The 17839-nt window shown below is 47.8% G+C and overlaps 1 protein-coding gene across 2 annotated transcripts in view; it reads right to left on the bottom strand.

The window, feature by feature from the left end:
• RGS3 (regulator of G protein signaling 3) overlaps nt 1-10500 on the bottom strand; it is a 122191-nt gene extending 111691 nt beyond the window's left edge. For both annotated transcript variants that reach the window (XM_047068309.1, XM_047068318.1), the window contains exon 1: nt 10393-10500. In XM_047068309.1, the coding sequence (XP_046924265.1) occupies nt 10393-10471 (79 nt within the window). In that variant the 5' untranslated portion in view covers nt 10472-10500. The remainder of the gene's footprint in view (nt 1-10392) is intronic.
• Nucleotides 10501-17839: the final 7339 nt, after the last annotated feature.

Below are 17839 nucleotides of genomic sequence, written 5' to 3'. Positions count from 1 at the left end.
GTCTGACTCGGACATCAGAGGAGTCTATGCAGCTGCCCTTCCAGATCTTGCCGTGCAGGTCTCCTCGGGGAGGATCAGCATGCTCTGTACCCTGTTACAGCACAGAAACCAAGCCCAGCAGACCAGGCTCAGACCCCCAGCACAGGACACACCCTCCCCCAACCTATCCTTGGGCTCACAGAGAAGGGCAAAATCAAGAACGAGACGCCCCCCCCCCCCCCCGCTACGTGGCCATGCCTGTCCCCTCTGCTTCTCCCATTCCATCAAATGGTTGTGCCTCAAGGGCCCTGAAGTCATCTTACCCAGCCTCCTCAATTGGAAGCCAGAACGGTCATGCCTACTACATATGGAAGGTGACTTTGCCCTGGGCCCAGAGTAACCAGAGTAAGGCAGGCCGGAACGGGAGACCAGAATCCTGCCCCAACTCTAGTACTCTTGCCTGTATACCAAGTGGGTCTTCTGGAGCCGCCAGTGTGCCCCACTGCATCTGTGCAGTGCAACCCTGGGATTCAGGAGCAGAGAGAGACATTAGGCACAGGACAAGGTGCCACAGCTTTGCTGGAGAGGCCAAGAGGAAGCCAAAAAGGAAGGCAGGCTCAAAGAAACATCCCCAAGTCTAAAGAAATAAACCACTGAGGGCGGGTGGGGGGTGGGGTGCCTGGGTGGCTCAGTCAGTTAAGCGTCCAACTAGATCTCATGGTTCATGGGTTTGAGCCCCGCGTCAGGCTCTGTGCTGACAGCTCAGAGCCTGGAGCCTGCTTTGGATTCTGTGTCTCCCTCTCTCTCTGCCCCTCCCCCATTCATGCCCTGTATCTCTCTCCCTCTCTCTCTCTCTCAAAAATAAACGTTAAAAAAATTTAAAAAGAGGGGAAAAATAAATAAACCACTGGGTAAAGGGGAATTCAAGGGGCTCCTGGGTGGCTCAGTTAGTTAACTAAAGTTGGCCCAACTCTTAGTTTCGGCTTGGGGCATGATCTCACAGTTTGTGGGTTTGAGCCCCGTGTCCAGTTCTGCGCTGACAGCATGGAGCCTTCTTGGGATTCTCTTTCTACCCCTTCCCTGCTCACATTTTCTCACTCTCTCTCTCAAAATAAGTAAATAAACATTTTTATAAAGGGCGAGGGAAGGGGGGAAGCCAGGCTGAATCCCTGGGTATCTGCCTATCTAGGTAACCAAGCCTTTCACCGGCCCCTCAAATCTCTGATCTTATCAATATCCCCACTTTCCCCCCCGGATCAGGGAGTGGCCTGTGACAGTGCCCGGGAATGTTCAGGCTGAAGGGCCTGAAACCATCCTTATTGGGGTGTTCAGAGGCCCTGGAGATGGCACGCCCCCAATTTCCATGGGCTGGTGTTGGGGACCAACTCTGCAAAGGGTGGGGCTGAGAGGCTGCAGAAAAGCACGGAGCCAGGGCCCAGAGACAAAGGAAGAGCAGACAAGGCCACACGTGACAGGAAAAACACTAGGTAACAGTGAGCATCAGAAGGCACAGAGAAGGTACAGGTTCTGCTGGCCCAGGACCCAGGGAGTTCGGACTCACCGGGCCCCGGGGAAAAGGGGGTATGGAAGCCAGCTACAGAAATTCAATCTGGCAAACCTCACTCTGTCGAGGACCACCGGAAGATGAACTCTGACTCTCAGAACACAGTCAGGGGAGAGACATACTCAAAACACAAAGCAAGAAGACGGGGCGGCACACCACTGCTGGACTCAGGGAGCAGCAGGAACGTGTGCTAGAGGGAGCTCATGGCACCCTGGCGTCTGCAGAGAACATCGATGAGGGGCTTGGCCGGCTAGCGTGGAGCAGCGGTCATCCAAACCCCAGTTCACCTCCAGAGCAATTCCCCATTTATGAGCTGTCATGTGTCGAAAGCCACAGTCCATTTGTGGGGACAAGGCTGCACCCCAAGCTGTGTGTATAGGAGAGCGGGAGGCAGCCAACCCTCTCTCTGTGATCCTGGGCTGTGTGACCCACACGGCAGCCTGACGGAGGCTCAGAGAGGGTTACACACGTTTACGCATTTCACTTTCTGCCCCCTAAAGGAGAAATGATAGGCTGCAGGGGTGACGGGGAAATGGGAGCCATCCAGTCTGGGCATGCAGCCCTGTGGAGCATTTCAAGTGTCTGTTCTTTTGAAGAGGGAGAATCTTGAGTTCCATTCAGAGAAATGGTCTGGTGCCTGCTGGCAGAAGGAGGCCTGCAGGGCAAAGGGGGTAGGGGGCGGCGGTGGCATAAAGATGATGATGGGCCAATCCAACCCCTCTCCTCTGACTCTCCACTTCCTGTGAGACCCGACATTAACCTGGTTTCCCCAGCTGTTTTTCCTTCCAGGAATAAATGGCTCTGGCCAGCACACGTCGGCTAACATCTTCACAGCAACGCCTCTGAGCGGTCCCTGAGCAAAAACCACCCAGCAAAGCCATTCCCAAAGTCTTGACTCACAGAAACGGGAGATAATAAATATTTGGGTTTTTTAAGCAATAGATATATACCCAGATTGCCTCCAGTTAGGTAACAAACCTGATCTCAATTCTGAGGCCATTTTTCAATTTTAAAAAATTGTTAAGAGGGGCATCTGGGTGGCCCAGTCAGTTGCGCATCTGATTTCGGCTCAGGGCATGATCTTACGTGATCCGTGAGTTCGAGCCCTGTGTCACGCTCACTGCTGTCAGCACAGAGCCCACTTCAGAGCCTCTGTTCTCCTCACTCTCTGCCCATCCCCAGCTGTCACTCTCTCTCTCTCAAAAACAAATAAACATTAAAACAAATTTAAAAAATTAAAATTGTTAAGAAACTACAGTTCTAAGATAAATCAGCATGTTATGACTGAGGAAACAAAAGTCCTTCCATTTCTGAGGTCCTTGGTTTTCTCAGTAAACAATTTTGATAGATTCAAGCCATACTTATGACCCATTAAACTGCAAAATCTGGAATTGTCCCATGTTAACCCAAGCCCAGCCTATTCATGAAAATGATTCACCTGCAGAGCAAATGATTTTCTTTTATATACATTCGTGTACAATATCATACATAATATATAGAAAATTCACATTATTCTGCCTTTCACGATTTTCCTTTAGATTTTATTATAATGATTTTAATTCCAAAATTTCCAGTGTCACCACATTTTATGAATTACTCCCCACCCTTATCTATTTCATATTACAGACTTTTTCTCTATAGTTAAATATGTTCTTTTGTAATGACGAGCACCTGTTACATCCTTGCTGATGGCATTAAGCCACACGATGAAGTCAATAATTTATTTTCATTCTGTTTTACAGTTGTGTTCTTTTCTTTAATTAATTAATTTATTTTGAGGGGGGAGGGGCAGAGAGAGGGAGAGAGAGAATCCTAAGCAGGCTCCACACTGTCAGAGCAGAGCCCAATGTAGAGTTTGATCTCACGAACTATGAGATCATGACCTGAGCCAAAATCAAGAGTCGGACACTCAATTGACTGTGCCACTCAGACGCCCCACAGTTGTATTCTTTTTTTTCACTATCAAAGTTTTCCAGCAGAACAAGCCTCATTTGGAAAACACAAGAGAGGAAGCCCAGAAGGAACCATGAGCAAAGCGCGGGTTTTGGAGTCAGTAAGACCCGGCTTGGATCCTGGTTCCACCACTGATGATCCTGAATCACTATATCTTCTGTTTCCTCATCTGTACAATGGAAAGAATAATAATAATTCAGCTCTGAGAGGGCTAGTGTAAAACTGAGAACTAATGTATGAGAAGCACCTGGCAAACAGAAAGCACTCTCACTGATATGACAAAAGGAAAGATGGAGGGAAGGAAAAAAGGAAGGGAGGAAGGGAGGAAGGAGGGAGGGATGAAAGAAGGAAGGAAACAAGGAATAGAGGAAGGGAAGAAGGGAGGGAGGGAGGGAGGGAGGGAGGGAGGAAGGAAGGAAGGAAGGAAGGAGAGAAGAAAGGGAGAGAGGAAGGAAGAAAATGAGGGAGGGAGGGGGAGGAGATGAAAAGAGTAAAAACGACTCAGAAAAATTAGAAAATACATGCAGGGGACTTCTATTTCTGGAATGACACACCCACTGAGGAAAAATCTAGAAAAGCTGGAGAAAATATTTAAAAGCAGCTTCTTGGAGATACAACAAGACAGAGAGGAACTACAGAGCAGACTCAGGGAGCATGGAGGTCCATGGAATGAAGTTTAATATTTGCCTGGACTAATTCTCTCCTTGGGGTGTTTTCAAATTCCAGAGAGATGACGGAAAGGCCAAGAGGCTGAGCAGAGTTTCTGTCTGCCTCACAGGGCAAGAGGAGCAGGAGTTGGAGACTAGGGCCTGTTGAGAGTGGGGTCCTTCTGAGCCCTGACCTTTTGGGTCAGAACCCTAAAGGGTGGCTCCCCAGGAACAAATGAACCATGATGAGACAGTTCCTCAGGGCACTGAAGCTCAACTTCAAATAATCCCAACCCCTAACATTACGACTATCCCAGATTTCTAGTCACCTCAAGCACCTGGCAGAAGCAAATAGAGATCTTTTTGCAGGAAGTTATCACCCTAGGTCTGCACTAAAAAGCAAAAACAACTCTGTGCCTGCTATTTACAAGGGACATAGCACACTTAGAATGTAAAGAAACAGAAAGACCAGCGCCCTTGGGTGACTCAGTCAGTTGAGCGTCTGACTTCGGCTCTCATGGTTGGTGAGTTCAAGCCCTACATCTGGCTTGCTGCTGTCAGCATAGAGCCTGCCTTGGATCCTCTGTCTCACTCTGTCTCTGCCCCTCCCCAACTCGTGCTCTCAAAAATAAATACACATTTAAAAAAAAGAAACATAAAGACCAACAGAAATAAGGTGGAAAAAGATACACCAGGCAAATCACTGTTCAGCAGAAGAAAGCTGGATAGTGATGTTAATGTCTGGAAAAGTAGACTTTATCTCCACTAGAAATAAAGAGTAGGCTTCTTAATAATTAAAGTTTCAGTTCATTACTAAGATAATAATTCTAAATGTGTATGCTCTTAATATTGTTTCAAAATATATAAAGAAAAAACTGACAGCTATAATGACAGACAAATGTATAACCATAGCAGGAATTTTAACACACCTCTCTTGGTAACTGATAGAACAAACTGGGGGAAAAGATTAGCAAGGATGTTGAACATTTGAACAACAGGGCACCTGGGTGGCTGAGTCAGTTAAGCGTCCGACTTCAGCTTGGGTCATGATCTCACGGTTCGTGGGTTCGAGCCCCACATTGGGCTCTGTGCTAACAGCTAGGAGCCTGGAGCCTGCTTCAGAATTTGTGTCTCCCTCTCTCTCTTCCCCTCCCGCACTTTTGCTCTCTTTCCATCTCTCAAAAATAAATAAATGTTGGAAAAAATTAAAGAAGAATATTTGAAGAATATAATTAGCAAACCTGACCTAAACCCGACACATACAAAACTACTATGCCTAACCAGTGCAGAGCTTTTCTTTTTCTTTTTTGATATTAATTTATTTTTGAGACAGAGATAGAGCATGAGCAGGGGAGGGGCAGAGAGAGAGGGAGACACAGAATCCGAAGCAGGTTCCAAGCACAGAACCTGATGTGGGGCTCAAACTCACAAATCACAAGATCATGACCTGAGCTGAAGTCGGACGCTTAACTGACTGAGCCACCCAGGTGCTGCACAAGTACACACAGAACATTTATAAAAACTGACTATATCCTGATCCATCAAAGAACTAAAAAGACGCAGAGTATATTCTCGGACCAAAATGTAGAATAAAGAACAAGAGAGGCGCCTGAGTGGCTCAGTTGGCTAAGCGTCTAACTCTTGCTTTCAGCTCAGTTCATGATCCCAGGGTCATGGGATCAAGCCCTGCATTGGGCTCTGCACTGAGCATGGAGCCTGCTTGAGATTCTCTCTCTCTCTGTCCTTCTGCCCCTCTCCCCCACTTACTATCTCTCTCTCAAATAAATAAATAAATAAATAAATAATAAAACAAAAAAGAATAAAAATATTACCAGAAAATCCCCAGTATTTGTAAATTTAAAAAATATGCTTCCAAATAATCTAAAGACTTGAGAAAGTAGGACTACGAAAATTGGAAACTATTTTGAACTGAGTGACAAAGAAAAAAACTACATGTCAAAGTGGATATCGGCAATCTTGACCCTCATGAAAGTTACACAGGTATTTGCTTTGTGATAATTCACTGAACTACACATTATTTGGAGGAATGTTTTTCTGTGTGTGTGTTATATTTCATAATACAATTTAAAAAAAAAAATAGGAGCACCTGGGTGGCTCAGTCGGTTAAGCCTCCGACTTCGGCTCAGGTCATGATCTCATGGTTTGCAAGTCCGAGGTCCCCGTCAAGATCTGTGCTGACAGCCTGGAACCTGGAGCCTGCTTCCGATTCTGTGTCTCCCTCTCTCTCTGCCCCTCCCCCCTCGTGCTCTCCCTCTCTCTCTCTCTCTCTCTCAAAAATAAATACATATTTTAAAAAACTAAAAAATTAAATTAAATTACAAAATACAGCAGAGGGGTGCCTGGGTGGCTCAGTGGTTGACAGTTGGACTCTTGATTTCAGCTCAGGTCATGATCCCAGGGTCATGGGATCAAGCCCCATGTCAGGCTCAGTGCTGAGCGTGGAGCTTGCTTGGGATTCTCAATCTCTCTCTCTCTCTCTTTCTCTCTCAAATAAATTCTTAATTTAAAAAATAGAACAGGGGCGCCTGGGTGGCGCAGTCGGTTGAGCGTCCGACTTCAGCCAGGTCACGATCTCGCGGTCCGGGAGTTCGAGCCCCGCGTCAGGCTCTGGGCTGATGGCTCGGAGCCTGGAGCCTGTTTCCGATTCTGTGTCTCCCTCTCTCTCTCTGCCCCTCCCCCGTTCATGCTCTGTCTCTCTCTGTCCCAAAAATAAATAAACGTTGAAAAAAAATAAAAAATAGAACAGAATTGGAAAAGAGGAGGGGCCAGAAACTGAGAATTTCTGAACACTCCCAAGCAAAAGGACCCCAGATGACAGAACAGCCAGTAAATGCTGAGGACCCCAACCAGCAAAGGATGGGGTCCTGAGAAGTAGTTGGAGGAGCTTCCCAGCCAAGTCCAGGAACTGTGTGTGTCCCCGGCTCAGAGCAGCATGGGAAGCCAGGGGCAGCTGGCAGGGCCAGGTTGCAGCCTCCAGTTCAGGGCCTCACGCACACTGCCCAACACGCTGAGCAGCTAGCTGGCCTCTGTTCTACAGAAAATGCATTTGTCATCTCTGGAGGAGTTGGGTTCTAGGCCCAGTTTACATACACACTCCCCTCTCCTGAAGCCAGAACACCTCCTTAGAAGACAGTGTATGGTCAACTAATGTTACTCAAATATGCCTCTTATCGAGGGACAAGGCGCTGTACCCATGCACATGTGCAGGCACACACACACACACACACACACACACACACACAATACATAAACTTCGCCATGTACAATACAGTACTCTCCCTGGAAGGAATTTTGGTGAAACCAATTTATCTGTTTATAACTCCAGAGATCCCAGGGGGCGCCTGGGTGGCTCAGTCGGTTAAGCATCTGAATCTTGGTTTCAGCTGAGGTCATGGTCTCGTAGTTCGTGAGGTTGAGCCCCACGTCTGGCTCTGCAATGGCAGTGCAGAGCCTGCTTGGGATTTCTCTCTCCCTCTCTCTCCACCCCTCCCCAGCCTGTTCTCTCTCTCTCTCTCTCTCTCTCTCTCAAAATAAATCAATAAACATTTAAAAATTGTAATTCCAGAGATCCTGGAAAATTAGCTCCCTTTGAATATTTGTGCTCAGCCAGCCATCGGGTAGGCAGAACCTTCATGTGGTTCTACCAGGGCAAAGCCCGCTGATGAAGACCAGGACTACCTGCCATGCTGGGAAAAGGCCAGTGAACCAAGGAAAACTTAGCAAAGACCTTCACGTTAAGAGAGTTCATGCTGGCTACCAAAACTGACTAAATCCACAGCTTGCAAACCTGGCTGATCATTAAAATACTTGTGTGCCTTCTTAAAATTACAGATTTTCAGGCTCCACCCTAGACCTATGAAGATCCTAGGAATCTGTGTTGTTTTTTTTTTTTTAATTTTTTTTTCAACGTTTATTTATTTTTGGGACAGAGAGAGAGACAGAGCATGAACGGGGGAGGGGCAGAGAGAGAGGGAGACACAGAATGGGAAACAGGCTCCAGGCTCTGAGCCATCAGCCCAGAGCCCGACGCGGGGCTCGAACTCACGGACCGCGAGATCGTGACCTGGCTGAAGTCGGACGCTTAACCGACTGCGCCACCCAGGCGCCCCGGAATCTGTGTTTTTAACAGACTCGCCAGGTGCTTCTGATAAGTGACCAGGTCTGGGAATCACTGATACGAATCTTCATTCATGAGCAGACAAGCACAGATCACACCGTGCATGAAGAAAATCAGCCGCCTGAAAGAGGGGCAGTGTTTGTCAAGGAAACAGAATTTAAGCAGGAAACGGGAAAGAACTTTCCAGTGTCAACCTGTGTCCTCGGGGAGATGGGAGAGGAGACTGCATACATTAAGAGCAGGAGGCTCTCCACCCCACAAGGTTCCTGCCTGCTGCTGTACACTCAGGTCACAGTCACTGGTTCCAGTAGAAACCTTCCCAGATAACCATCCGACCCAGCCCTGAGGCCACGGCTGGGCGGGGAGAGGAGGGGATCCACTCCCTGCTGGTCTGGACACTCCCCGACTTCCCAGATCTCTGTCAGGATGATTAATTCAATAGAAGACTATAGACTGATGGTAGGGAATAGTCACGCTGTACCAGTAAGGAAAAGAAATGGATTCTAAGACTGTACGTACAATATGGTCTCAATTCTTTTAAAATTAAACACACCCCTACACACACTCACACACAAGTCTGGAAGGATATAAAACAAATTGGTAACCCACAAAGGTCTTTTCTAAGGAATCAGAGTACAGGGGATTTTTCACTTTGTTCTTTTCACTAAGTTTTCAGCAATGAAGCCATCTTACAGCAATAATAATGAGGGGGGAAAAAAGCAATGAAATATATATTTACTTTTAAATCAGCACACAGCTAAGATAATAGGGCCTCACGGCTCCGTGACACTTTCCTGACGACCCCAGCTCCACGAATTCAGGTCATCCCAGACACCTCTTTTGTCTGGTAGACTCCCACATCCCAGCAGGGTTCATGGGAATTGAGGGGATTAAATGAGATAAAGCCCTTGACACAAGGCTCGGCACACGGTAAGTGCTGGACAGATGGTGGCTATTTCATTACCCGCATTGTTCCTTCCACCCACCAGACCCGTAAATTCCAGGATGCCAGACCACAGGCCAGTTCTAGGGGTGAAGCCACTGCTTTTTTATCACTCCCTCTGCTCCTAGAGAAAAGGACAGTTTGTAAGGAACCCAGTGTGCTGGAGAGGTAAGCCTGAGAATAGGAGAGCCCCAGGAAGGGCCTGACTCCCGGAGTGTTCTGTCTATGAAACCTGGGCAAAGTCCAGTATGTTGCAGTAACTGCCCCAACCTTTATGAAAAAAACTGAAAAAATGCTGGACAAGCTGTCTCAGAAGGCTTGAACTCAGGTACCAACCAGTCTGGCTCACTGGGAGACCTTCCTCTCTCTGGATCTCAAGTCTCCACAGAGGAAATATCACCCAAATATCACCCACTCTCCACAGGGAGCTGCAGACCCAGTGAGGAAATGCAGAGCTGTGAAGGGCTGTGTTCCTGGGACAGGGCTGTTTTCTCTATTATGGCTACCTGAAAGGCTGGGTTTGCTCAGGCTGTTGGGGCACTGCTGCCCCGCTGTTATTTGGGGGAACCCAATCCTGCTATCTAGGGGTTTGGGGGCAGGGGCCCGCTGCCCATTGCTCTCTACCTCAAGCCCCCAGGGCAGCCCCGTGATCCTCCTGAGAGCCTGGTCACTCCTGAAGAAGAGAATTCTCCCCTACGTGCTGTGAGTCCGACATCCACTGGAGCTTCCAACGCGAGCCCACAAGGAGCCAAGGCCACCCGGGCTGACCTGGCACCTGTCCTGTCCCTGAGCCAAAGGAAAGAGGATGGAGGAGGCCTTGAGATATAGTAACAAGACCCTGATTTAACCCTGAACTGTTGGCTAGAGGGAATCTCCAGTGGAGCAAACCGGGTCTGAAAGATGAACTGAGGCGTGATGATTCCAGCCAAGTGAGGCACAGCCAGCCACACTTAACACCACTGGCCAGGCAGCAGGTGCTGCGCCCCGTGGCTCGCTCAGCCTGGGTCCGTGTGCCCTGAGCTCCTCCTGGGCACCCAAAGGAGGAAGGGGCCAGAGAAGGTACCCGCTGCTGCCAGCCTCACCTATCACGGGGCCGGGGGTGGGGACCTTTCCGGGCGCTGAGCGCAGGGAGAAGCAGCCCAGGCAGCCAGCCATCCCGGGCACTTACCAAAGGTGGTGAGGTAGAAGGACAAGTCCGGGTGGGCACGCCGGCTCCCGAGGGAGACGCGGTGCAGGGAGCGCTCCATGGCGTCCTGCTTCCGCCTGCCAGGAGCGCCCGTAACCCGAGGCGTCTGTGTTGCTCCCCAGTTACCGAGGCAGCAGGTTCACCCGCCCCCGCCCCGCGCCAGTGTCCCGGAGGCGGGAGCGGGAGGCCGATGCAGCGCGCGTTTGAATGGGCCGGCGCGCCGGGCCCTGATTGGCCCGCGCAGGTTTGAATGGGGAGGTTTCCACCTGACCGATCAGACGCCGGCCCCAGGAGAGGAGGCGCTGGCGCCCCAACAGCGAGGGCAGCGGCCACAGCGGCAGCCGGGTGGCCGTCCTCCCAGCTCCCCACCGCAGCCCTCCCTGAGGAGCCAACAGGACTGGGCGGCCACACCGGGGCTCCTGGCTCCAGGACCGCTCCAGGCTGGAAGTGCCAGCCCCATGTGAGGCCCGCGGCCGCTGGCGTGTCCACGCAGGCGGGCTTGGCCTGCTCACCCAGCTCCCCTAGGCCAGCAATTAGCCAGGTTTGTAACCTGCTTTGAAGCTCAGACCTGTAATCACCGGACCCAAGCAAGGGCAAAAGGAGCATCCTCCCGGCCCAGTGCAGTGGGGTTTGGAAAAGTGTTCATGCTTCAAGCCGCCCCTTCCCAAACTCTGCCCTATCTGCCCCTTGACCCTCCTCTTGGATGAGAGCGGCCTGGCACAGGTCCAGACCAAAGCAGCTTGCTCCAGCCAGCCTCACAGCCACCACCCCCCCCCCCATCCCCATCCCCCATCTGCAGCCTGGTGCCCTGGAACTGGAACACAGGCCCTCAGTAGCTAAGGGGACAGAAACACACAGTACGCACAGAGGGTAGGCGCTTTCAATATCCAGAGCCAGGTACCAGGAGGCAGAGGGGGAAGGAAGGTCAGTCCCTGCACTGCTTTGTCAGCAAACATTCATGGAACACCTCCTGGGAATAGTTTCACACCAAGACATCTGCTCTGCAAATCTCTGACTGTTGCTGCTGTAGGAGGGAAAGCTGCTGGTGGTCTAAAAATGGGAGGTGTTGGAAGTTGCCAGATGGATATCTGTGGCTAGGGGATCTACTCAAGACAAGGTTGGAGGATGCAGGAGAGAAAGTGGGGAGAAGAGTTATATGTACTGAGTAACAGGCACGAGGGGCTGAGCTGGGCAATTTACACGCATCATCTCATTTCATCTTCACAGTGATCCTAGAAAGAAGCAGCTCCACTCTGCCAGGGATACATCTGAACCTCAGGCAGAGAGGGTAGGTCTCTTGGACTTGTCCAAGGTTGGTGGAGCTGAAATTTGAACCCAGGCCTGCCTGCCCAAAAGGCCATCCTCTTATCTGTTCTTTGGCCTCCATGCCTGCCCCATGGCCAACAGCAAGTGTAGGCTGGAGACTTGCCTTCTTGAGGCAGGTAAGGAAACTTGAGGCCACAGGGCCAGCTGGCTACCAGCAGGGAGCAGAAACTAGAGAAGGAGCCCTGAAATCAGCAAACTCGTGGTCAAGTGCAAATGAGCCACGTAAAGGCCAGTGGATTGTTTGAAACCTGGCATTTTGTGAAGCCCTGCTCTGCCCTTGACCCAACCCCCACGCCATGAGCACTGCCGGTAGCAGGGGCGAGCCTACTCCCCTGGCCCCAGCCAGTGGCAGATGGACTTACCTGCACCCTGGATTTGAGCATGCCTGATTCTCCTCCTGGCTGGGGTAGTCTGAGTCCAGGCATCCTTTCTGTGCAGAGTGGTATGCTGGCCCTGCCATTCCTTCCAGCCAGGGAACATGGGCAACCTCGGGCTCAAGCCACAGGACGAAGAAAGGACACCAAGGCTACAGGTGTTATAGACCTGCAGGAACAAGATGGGAGCATGAGTTAGGCATAACCTGAGATGCCGCCTGAGAGGGATGCTCTTTCCCAGTAGGAATTAGAAAGCATGGCGTTCAAGAGTGAGGGCAAAGGAAGGTCCACAGGGAAGGGGAGAGTGATGTGCCCAAGGTGACAGTGGCCCTTTCGCAGCTCTACCAGGGACCACTGAGCAAAGCGCAGATGCACCCTCAGGAGGGGGGGACCCAGAAGAGCAGGAAAGAGTTGCACTATCTGAATGTGGCCTGGGGGTAAAGACTGAAGCCCACGCTGGCGCTTCACCCCCACTCCGGATAAAGGCGCACTCAGCAGCTAGCCTGTTCAGTTGGGAAAACCTAATGCCATTCTGATCCTGATCTGACCCCTCGAGTGGCACCATCTCCACCACCTTAACCATCAACAGTAAGGCCCCTTAGTAGAACACTGGACGCGTCCTTCTCTTAAAGGGGGAGGTCACTCTTTTCTCAGGAGAGGGAGAACAGAAGTGAGTGGGAGCCTGGCCGGTGGCACCACAGGAGAAACTGGGCCTATCTACCCACACTACTGTCCAAAGGGGACATCAAGGGGGCGCCTGGGTGGCTCAGTCAGCTGAGCGTCCGACTTCGGCTCAGGTCATGATCTCACAGTCCATGGGTTTGGGCCCCATGTCAGGCTCTGTGCTGACAGCTCAGAGCCTGGAGCCTGCTTCAGAGTCTGTGTCTCTCTCTGCCTGCCCCTCTCCCACTCATATTCTCTCTCTCTCTATCTCTCTCTCTCTCTCTCTCTCTCTCTTTCAAAAATAAGCAAACAATAAAAAAGGAGCATGGGACATACATAAAGGGTTGTGGTTGTAGCCCTGCTCTCCCCAGGAAGGCAGGGGAAGTTTTCAGACCAAGCTTGTCTTTCTGGCATGCCCTGGGCCCTCTAGCACCCCAGGCTGTGGGCCTCAGTATCTCTCTTACACCTCACACACCCCACACGTACACAAGCATACTACAGACACTGTATACACATTGCACATACTCTACACACATACATATACATACCATAACACTTCCCATGTACACACATACAAAAATACACCACACACACAAATGCACGTACACATACACACCACACACAAATACACACACTACATGCATACCTCACACATAGATACAATGCACCCTACACACTACAGATGCATCCTTAGCACATACACAAACACAAACACACAGTATGTGCACACACACACACACACACACCATACTTAAATACGCCATATTCACAAACTTAGATTGATTATAGGCATTTTTAAAGAGTGATTTTGTATCAAGAAGAATAAAGATCACTTGGGTTAGAGGGAAGGGACCAAAAGGATTTATTTGGGTACATTTTTACATTAGCTATCAAAGAATTGTAGTGCATTTGAGATATCATGTAGCCCAATATCCAAAACATTTTGAAAATAATAATAAAGGGGACTAGAACTACCAGATGTTAAATGAAATTATAATAATGTAGTACCAGACAGAAGACAAGCAGGTCAATAGAAAAGAATAAAAAGTTCAATGATTTTATTTAGAAAACAAGAAAGATTTTTTAAATTAAAAAAAATTGTTTTAATGTTTCTTTTTGAGAGAGACAGAGAGAAGGAGCATGAGTGGGGGAGGGGTAGAAAGAGAGGAAGACACAGAATCCAACGCAGGCCCCAGACTCTGAGCTGTCAGCACAGAGCCCGACACAGGGCTTAAGCCCACGAACACTGAGATCATGACTTGAGCTTAAGTCAACGCTCAACTGAATGAGCCACCCAGGCGCCCCAAACAAGAAAGATTTCTTTTTTTTTAACTGAAGATTCATTTCAAAAAGTTAAAAGAGGAAGAAACTAATTTGGGTGAAAAAAAAATTAATGTTTATTTATTTTGAGAAAGAGAGAAAGAGTATGTGTGAGAGTGGGGGAGGAGAAGGGAGAGGGAGAGAGAGAATCCCAAGCAGGATCCGCATTCTCAACACAGAGCCCTACTCAGGGCTCAAACCCACAAACTGTGAGATCATGACCTGAGCTGAAATCAATAATCAGACACTGAAACTACTGAACCAACTAAGCCACCTAGGAACCCCTCAGATGGAAAATTTTTAAAGGAGCAATTAAGTTAAAGTTGAAATTTATTTTTTAAAAAAATAGAATTCAGGGGCGCCTGGGTGGCGCAGTCGGTTAAGTGTCCGACTTCAGCCAGGTCACGATCTCGCGGTCCGTGAGTTCGAGCCCCGCGTCAGGCTCTGGGCTGATGGCTCAGAGCCTGGAGCCTGTTTCTGATTCTGTGTCTCCCTCTCTCTCTGCCCCTCCCCCGTTCATGCTCTGTCTCTCTCTGTCCCAAAAAAAATAAATAAACGTTGAAAAAAAAAATTAAAAAAATAGAATTCAACAAGGGAACCAGAGCCTGATTCTTTGAAAAGACCAATAAATTAGAACTCAGGCAAAACAGGAAAAAACTACAAATCAACAAGTGTAGGAAAGAGAGAGACAGCCATGATACAAGATAAAGGATCAAGGTAATCCTTTAAATTATAAGAGAAAACCAATGCAACCTCATTCCATAATTTGAAAATCTAGGGGGAAAATGGGTGATTTTCTAGAAATTGTTAATTACTGAAATTGATATAAGAATTTGAAATTTTTAGTAGATAGCTAACCATATATAAAATACAAAAGGAAATCAAAACTCTACCTGAAAAAATTATAGAAGACCCAGAGAGTTTTAGAGGTCAATTCTATAAGACCTTTGAAAAACAGTACCTATGTAATTTAACCTGTTTCAGAACTAGAAAAAAAACTGGAAGATTTGTCAGTGCCAGCTACAAAGTTAGACAAAGACAAAAACCAGCTAAATTTAGCAACAGAAAACTACAGACCAAAGGTCAAAGAGAAAAATAAGAGTAGGGGCACCTGGCTGATTCAGTCAGTGGAGCGTGCGATTCTTGATCTCAGGGTTGTGAGTTCGAGCCCCACATTGAGTGTAGAGATTACTTAAAAATAAAATATTTTTTAAAAATAAGAGTAGAGGGGCGCCTGGGTGACTCAGTCGGTTAAGCGTCCGACTTCAGCTCAGGTCACAATCTCACGGTCCGTGAGTTCGAGCCCCGCGTCGGGCTCTGGGCTGATGGCTCAGAGCCTGGAGCCTGCTTCTGATTCTGTGTCTCCCTCTCTCTCTGCCCCTCCCCCGTTCATGCTTTGTCTCACTCTGTCTCAAAAATAAATAAAAATGTTTAAAAAAAAATAAAATAAGAGTAGAAATTGGTGAAATACAAAACATACATAGAGGCGCTCTATTTAAAAATGTGACAAAACTGAGCCCATATTCTCCCAGTTTTGCCACATTCTGTTTTTTAAAGAAAAGCGAGAAATCTCAAATTTTTAATTTAGTATCTACCAATTTTTTAACATGGGCAATTCATCCAAAAAACTGTAAAATATGGGGTGCCTGGGTGGCTCAGTAGGTTAATTGACCTACTCTTGATTTCAGCTCAGGTGATGATCTCACAGTTTGTGAGCTTGAGTCCCGCATTGGGCTCTGAGCTGACAGGGAGGAGCCTACTTGGGATTCTCTCTCTCCCTCCCTCTCTCTCTCTCTCTGCCTCTTACCCTGCCTCATGGGCGCGTGTGCACTTTCTCATTCTCTTTCAAAATAAATAAATATTTTTTAAAAAGAAAAATTGTAAAATATTTTGTAGGCCAAATACAATATGTCTCTGTCCTATAACTAGTTTGAAATCTCTACTAGACCAATCTGATTTATGAATATAGACACAAAATTCCTAACTAAAATATTAGCAAATCAAAGCTGCCAGTATATTCATGATCAAATGGTATTTATTCTAGGAATGCAAAGATCGTTCAAATTTAATGAGCATGTTAGTTCAGAGGTTGGCAAACTATGCCTATAAGTGGACTAAGAATGGATTTTACACTTTAAAATGGTTGGAAAAAATTAGAAGCTTGTCTGTGGCCATAAACAATTTAAAAATTTTTAGTTAAAAGATGAATTTAGGGGCGCCTGGGTGGCTTAGTCGGTTAAGCGTCCGACTTCGGCTCAGGTCATGATCTCACGGTCCGTGGGTTCGAGCCCCGCGTCAGGCTCTGTGCTGACAGCTCAGAGCCTGGAGCCTGTTTCAGATTCTGTGTCTCCCTCTCTCTCTGCCCCCCCCCTGTTCATGCTCTGTCTCTCTCTATCTCAAAAATAAATAAACATTAAAAAAATTTTTTTTAATGAATTTAAAATATTTATAAAATATATGGCAAATATGTATATATGAATCAAGAAGTCTTACAAATCAGTAAGAAAAATATATAAATGTACCAAGAAACATGAATAATCATTGCACCAGAGAGGCAGTGTAATTGACTAATAATGCATAAAATACTGGTAACCAGAGACAGAAAAATATCATCCGCCTCCAGGAAGTCCAAGCATTTCTACTGATGAGGCAACTAAGGTTCAGCGTTGTTAACTGTATCAGGTTGCCAAAGCAGTAAATAAACAGTGGAGAAATCCGAATCCAGCCAAAGAATCACTATAGAATGTCATCTTTCATACCAGTCGTCCTGCTCAGAAAGGCTAGGTTACAAACAAGGGGGCCAAGACTCCTATGGCTACTGACACATTAAAATTCAGTTCAACCAGGCGCCTGGATGGCTCAGGCATTAAGCATCCGACTTCAGCTCAAGTCATGATCTCACTGTTCATGAGTTTGAGTCCCACATCGGGTGAGCTCGAGCCCCGCTTTGGGTGAACACAAGCCCCACTTCTCTCTCTCTCTCTCCCCCTTGCTCACTTACACCTTTTCTCGAAATTAAGGAAGAAAGAAAGAAAGAAAGAAAGAAAGAAAGAAAGAAAGAAAGAAAGACGTTTAAAAATATATTAACTAATTAAACTTAAAAAATAATTTAAAAATGGGGCGCCTGGGTGGCGCAGTCGGTTAAGCGTCCGACTTCAGCCAGGTCACGATCTCGCGGTCCGTGAGTTCGAGCCCCGCATCAGGCTCTGGGCTGATGGCTCGGAGCCTGGAGCCTGTTTCCGATTCTGTGTCTCCCTCTCTCTCTGCCCCTCCCCCGTTCATGCTCTGTCTCTCTCTGTCCCAAAAATAAATAAAAAACGTTGAAAAAAAATTAAAAAAAAATAATAATTTAAAAATTCAATTCAGTAGCTAAGCACTACTTCATGCTGAGCCTTACACTGAGCGCTGGGGTTCTAGAAGTGAACGAGGTGGAGCATATGATCTAGTGGGAGGTTGGATGGGTGTGACAATAGAGGAACGTCCTGTCAACCTGTGGCAAACAGACTAACGGCTCATTCGGTCTGGGGAGCTGGGCGGACTGAGATGGTACAGGAAGTCAGAGAGGACTTTTCAAAGAAAGCCATCTGAAGGATGATTTAGCCAAGCAAAGGAAGTGAAGGTAGGGTTACAGGCAGAAGGAACAAAACAAGCAAAGGCCTGAAAAGGAGAGCAAATCATCGTTCTTTGAGGAGCACAAGGATGGGAAGCATGGAGGAGAAAGTCAGAGTGTGGGCATAGGAGTAATA

This window comes from Lynx rufus, unplaced genomic scaffold, assembly GCF_022079265.1.
Source record: "Lynx rufus isolate CCGP_SWC_20201006 ecotype Redwood Valley unplaced genomic scaffold, mLynRuf1.p SCAF_10, whole genome shotgun sequence".
In the NCBI taxonomy this organism is placed as follows: Eukaryota; Metazoa; Chordata; class Mammalia; order Carnivora; family Felidae; genus Lynx; species Lynx rufus.
This window is presented reverse-complemented; position numbering and strand designations above follow the sequence as displayed.